This window comes from Limulus polyphemus, unplaced genomic scaffold, assembly GCF_000517525.1.
Source record: "Limulus polyphemus unplaced genomic scaffold, Limulus_polyphemus-2.1.2 Scaffold179, whole genome shotgun sequence".
Lineage (NCBI taxonomy): Eukaryota > Metazoa > Arthropoda > Merostomata > Xiphosura > Limulidae > Limulus > Limulus polyphemus.
The window spans coordinates 271,136-276,711 of record NW_013665789.1 but is presented as its reverse complement, the minus strand read 5'-3'; the positions used below and the strand labels follow the sequence as shown (position 1 = coordinate 276,711).

At 34.1% G+C, this 5,576-nt stretch overlaps 1 protein-coding gene across 6 annotated transcripts in view; it reads left to right on the top strand.

The window, feature by feature from the left end:
- Window positions 1-5,576, top strand: part of LOC106478092 (katanin p60 ATPase-containing subunit A-like 1) — a 27,498-nt gene that overhangs the window by 5,915 nt on the left and 16,007 nt on the right. For all 6 annotated transcript variants that reach the window (XM_022381616.1, XM_013938605.2, XM_013938607.2 and 3 more), the window contains 4 exons: window positions 1,262-1,447; window positions 2,018-2,220; window positions 2,715-2,919; window positions 3,330-3,533. In XM_022381616.1, coding sequence (XP_022237324.1) covers window positions 1,262-1,447; window positions 2,018-2,220; window positions 2,715-2,919; window positions 3,330-3,533 — 798 coding nt within the window. The remainder of the gene's footprint in view (window positions 1-1,261; window positions 1,448-2,017; window positions 2,221-2,714; window positions 2,920-3,329; window positions 3,534-5,576) is intronic.

Sequence of the window (5,576 nt, the reverse complement as noted above, 5' to 3'; positions counted from 1 at the left end):
TGAACCTTACCCAAACTTTCAAACAACTTAGAAAACTGAACGAAAAGAGACTGAGGTATATTAACCATACTGACGTTTCAGAACAGCATTTACAGTATTAAACTATACCTAAATCACTTAATCTATATCCACCAGTTACCATAGGGGCCAGTGACCAACTATTTTGTTTACAATGGAAGAAAATCCTCCATTCCACCTCAGTTGCAGTTATGAAGCTCACACAAGACTTCTGCAAATCCACAGTAGCCGATCTTGATAAGAACATTTCCATTGTAACTTCAGAGAACACAATTTCTGCTATTGAACAAAATAAACTTGATGTTAACAAAACAAAAAACACTCTTTGTTCTCCTGAAGAAGAATAGTCATCTATTCGAAAGTGCTCGATTATTTTAAGCCTATTACACTATATGTGATCATTTGTGCTAACTCTTTTATCAAAAAAGAATTATTTGTAATTTAGTGTTTTTGCATGCAAAATGTTCAAGATAAGGGCGTATCTGTGGTGAGTAATGTATTTTAAAATCAGTCTTCTCTAATTAAAAAATAGATCCATCTCTGATTGATAAAAACAGTTTGCTTTTTCTCATCCAACCATCCTTCAGTCTAGTTGACTAATCTTTCTACATCTCCTACAGATGTGGTTTTCTTAACTAATTTTTTTTGTGGCAGGCAACTTATCAAAAACTTGTTAAAAATCTAGGTACACCCAAGTTCACAACTTTTTCTGCAATATTTAAGAAAATTACAGTAAGTTCATATGTTATTATGGTCTTGACCAACATTGCATTAGGAGGAATAAGATATGTTACTAAGTTGTTACTACTTCTTGATGAAGCTGTTTTACTAAAATACAGCAGAGAACAATTAGAAATATATACAAAATTCAATCTATTATTCAATTCATCAAATGTCACTGAGTTTTACTGGTTTAAGGGAATTCCACCCTCATGAGTAACCTGGTACTGGTTTCCTATAGTTAGTAAAAAGAAATAATCAAATCTGATCTAGAAATAACTGTGGCAGAAGATGTTGAAAGCCACATGTATGGGTTAAAGACTTTATTTCCACCCTAACGTATTGTCAACTGAACTGAAAGATTATGCTCCGTAAGTAAGGCATCATGCACACTTCTGTTTTGTATGTGTTAAGGTATAAAGTTTAGTCTAGGTGTGGGTATTAACATGCACAGTTTCATTTGTTTTTACCTTTTTCTCATGGTATCGTATTAAATTATAGTATTATATCACATTTATTTCAGACTGAAAGCCTATACAAGATGAACCTCAGCATTGCAGATATTTGTGAAAATACTAAGATGGGTCGAGAGTTTGCCCTTCTAGGGAATTATGAAACAGCACTAGTGTACTATCAGGGAGTTGTCCAGCAGATTCATAGACTTCTTCAAACAATCAATGATCCAATAAGAAAAGAACGATGGCAACAGGTAAAAGAATCTTTTGCACTGTTTTATAAAGGAAAAACTCAGAAAAGAAGACACATTATTTCCATATCAAGGCTTGTTTTGGTACAAGTAAAGCAGTAAATGTTCATTAAGTAAAATATTATTGGAAAAACATAATTGTGGTGTGAAGATTTTAGACCTTTGTAATGTATATTATTTCAATGCACATATTTAATCAAATGACTTATTGTAAACGGTGAAGACTGTTTACCCTTGTATGCAGATATTCATTTTAAAAGTAAACGTTTTGATCTAAAATAGTGACTATATATCATTATTGTAGTAAAAGTGGTTTTTTTTTTAATGTAGTTAATTTTTCTTATTTTCAGAGAAATAATAATGATTATATATATATGCACATTTTTAAGTACTTTGTTTTTCTAAATGTCTGAAAATTCGATTTTATACTTTCATAATTTTATCTGAGTTTTCACTGTGAAGTTCTCTGTACCAACTGTTAAAAGACTTAAATGTTGTTTCATTGATGTGATTGAACATATTAGTTACTACTTTGCTAGTTGAAACATAAAAGGTTTTTTTTTTCTTTTATAGATCCAACAACAGATTGCCCAGGAATATGAACAGGTAAAGGACATTCAGAACATTTTAAATGGATTTAAGTCTGATAGTCATTGTGATCGACCTATAAATACACGAATGACATATGATGAAGTTCCATGTGACCCTGACATCTGGCCTCCTCCATCAGCACGAGACCCTGATATCTGGCCTCCACCAACTCCCATTGAACACAAGTAAGTTGATGACTGATATACTAAACCATAACTTAATATTACTTTTCATCAATTTTTGAAATCTTAACTGTGTCAGAGGAGACAGATTTGACTACTTCAACTCTCATGTTAAACTATTCTCAAAAAATAAATTTCTCTAAGGTATTTATGTAGACAATTAAATGTGCTGTAATTTTCATCTGAGAACATTTCATTTCTCAAATTGTATTCTTTTACCTGGATTAGACTTGTAGCTATTTTTAGGGATTATTTACAAGTTTGTTAAGAAGTTTGAATTGAATCTTAGAAAATTACTACAAAAATATTAGGCTTGGCTTGTAGATTTTATCTTTTATATTGGACTGAGTAGTCATAAGATGATTATATAATATTATGGAGCTACTGACTTGGGTGAAATAATTTTATTCCACAATTAACAGAATCTTGTGGTTTTCTTTTACTTTTTCATCACTGTCCTAGTCTACACGAGACTTTTAAATCTTTGTTTATTTTAGGCCTGGCCCACCAGTACGGCAACCACGTGTGGGTAGAAGAAGTGAAGCAACAAAGACATCTAATGTTTCACGTGGCAGCAACAGCAATAAAACTGGAGGAGAAAAAGTATCTAAGAGAGTGGAGAGTAGAAATGCAAAACGAGAGGAAAAGTCTAAAAAAGAAAGTAAAAAAGAAGAAGCTAAGGAAGAAACAAAAGAGGACAAGGTCAAACCAATTTTAAATTGTTCTTGTCCACTTGATTTTTAAAATAATTAAGAGAAACAATGACTCAAATATACAACATTTAGAAACTTTACTGTTAATTTTATTGAAAGTTTATTTGGAATAATAATTAACAGTTTCTAATTTTTACATTGTCTACAAAAAAAAATAACTGATTTAGACTTATTCCATAATTTTTAGTTGAGAAAGGTTAATAAGTTAATTTTCTGAAGAATCAAATAAAATTCTCAACCCTAATTTTAGCAACATACTGAGTTTAATGTCAAAATGAGTAAGTCTTCCTTTCAATAAACTTTAGATAACTTTTCATGAAAATGTGTTATGTTTCTGTATTTGATATGCATATATAAAGATAAAAAATTCTATAAGAAAATATGTTTATCTTCTTACAGGAAAAAGATGAAAAAAAGTTTGATTCAACTGGATATGACAAGGATCTGGTGGAAATGTTGGAACGGGATATCCTTCAGAAGCATCCTAATGTTCGTTGGGATGACATAGCAGACTTAGAAGAGGCTAAGAGATTATTAGAAGAAGCTGTTGTTTTGCCTATGTGGATGCCAGATTTTTTTAAAGGAATCCGAAGGCCATGGAAGGTACTGTTTAGAATATTCTATGGAGATGCACTGTAACAATCTAACTGAAAAAAAAAATTCTGATACATTCAAATATGGATTGTAATCATATCTGTAATATGGTATGCTTTATATAAAATAAAGTTTTTATTATTAGCTGAAACTCACTGATCTTGCTTTACAGTAATATACCTCAAGCAATGAATTTCTAAATTTTTCATTAATTATTAAACACAGTCACCATATTTATTAATCACTTTGATAGTTAGCTGTTCTGTCTAAGGCAGGACTTGGTGACCCCAAAACTATAAATTTAGCACTAAATCACTGGTGATACTACTTAGTAGATCAGAAACATGCATCATTGTTAATGCATTGGTATTCATTGTAAGTGCATTAAAAGTTGAATAATTAACTTGTAGAGGGTATTTGAATGATTATTATTAATATTTTTCTTATGTTTTGGTCAGTTTGCTGGGGGAAAAAGGTCTTCAAATTTTCTAAGGATTGATCTTATTAAGGTCTTAAATATGGTCACTTAACAGCTTTGGTAACCATGTCCTGTGTAATAATGAAGTAAGATCTGACAGGTGTTTTAGAGATAGCTTTGGGTTTTTCTATAGTAAGTAAGCAAGTGTGATACTAAAAAAAGATATTCCAAAACATACGTATCTCCACTGACACTAATAGCTATTTCTCGATCTTATTTTTGCCATCTAACGTTGTGTTCACTTGCTCCAGTCTTTATATACCCCACATGACTGCCCTCAGCACTATCTAATTTGCAAAACTTTATGCTGGCCCTCACATGCAGGTACTAGTATATAAGTACTGTATGCAGACAATAAAATCACTTTTTCTGAACAAAGCACGAGCATTCAGACTAACGTTTTGTGATTTACATTTTCTTAGTTTTCGATCACCTCAACACTTTGACGACGAACTGGGTCATTTACTGGTCACTATTTGACACATTTGTCCTCTTCAGGACTTGCCTTGGTGTCGTAGTTGGTCCATTGCTGGGACTTGTTGAGTCGTGATGCATTTTTGAAGGGTATTCACTTACCTTCTTCTGCCCTTCGAGATTTATGGGAAGCACCTTTTCTTTGGCCTTATTTATTTGCTGGAATTCCAGAATCTTTAGAAGCCAGAGTTGATACAGGACATTTGCAGTCTTTATCATCTTTGGCTGCTCGACCCTATTTTACTTCCACTTGTACTTCTGCATGTTCATCCCCTCATGTCTCAAGGCCCCCTCCTTCCACTCCTCGTTCCATTGGTTCTCTTAATCATTTCTGTCCTTCTTCTTGGGAGATATTTTGCAGGCTGGTATGTGGACTTCTTCCAGCAAGTTCATATCTCATTACCTTACCAATCTGGCAGTTTCCTCTTTGAAGGGACTTAGTTTCCCCCTGTGGCTGTATTGACTACCTCTACTAGATTTTAACATGGTGGTGAGTAACGTGTTATCTGAGTTACAGTTATTGTTCCTATCTCTTCTCAGGTCCCTATTGATTTTTTTTTGGACAACACTCAATGGCGTGTGTTACCCAGTCGGGTATGCTTGTATTTAAATTCTGTACTAGCAACCTTCATATCGGTTCCTGGTTGGAATGGGCTCTGTCGAGATGAGGTGTTTCATAAGACCTTCTGAATGCAATTCTTGATGGTGATATCATATTCCAATATTTCTAATGGACTGCTACTCATGGACTATCATGAGTAAAGCTAAAGGGGATTTTGCCAGTCCCTGCTGATCTTAGAGGTGAATCAGTTGAGATCAGTTTGCTCCACTGGAGAAGAGGGCAAAGTTGGGGACCGTCCTACCTGGATCCCTGGAAGTTTTTCCTGATGTCGGTAGGAGCAGGACCAACCTATGCGGGAGCCTACTCGTAAAACCATAGCTAAGCGGTGTGGGGGGGGGGGGGTGGCTTGGACCCTCTTATAAACACTGTCAGGTCTTATGTTGTTCATGCAGGGGGTCCACTATCTCCTCATAAATCCGAACATGACGCGGTCCCATCTTTGGTCCTTGTTGGGACAGTGTTCCACATCCTCTTCTTA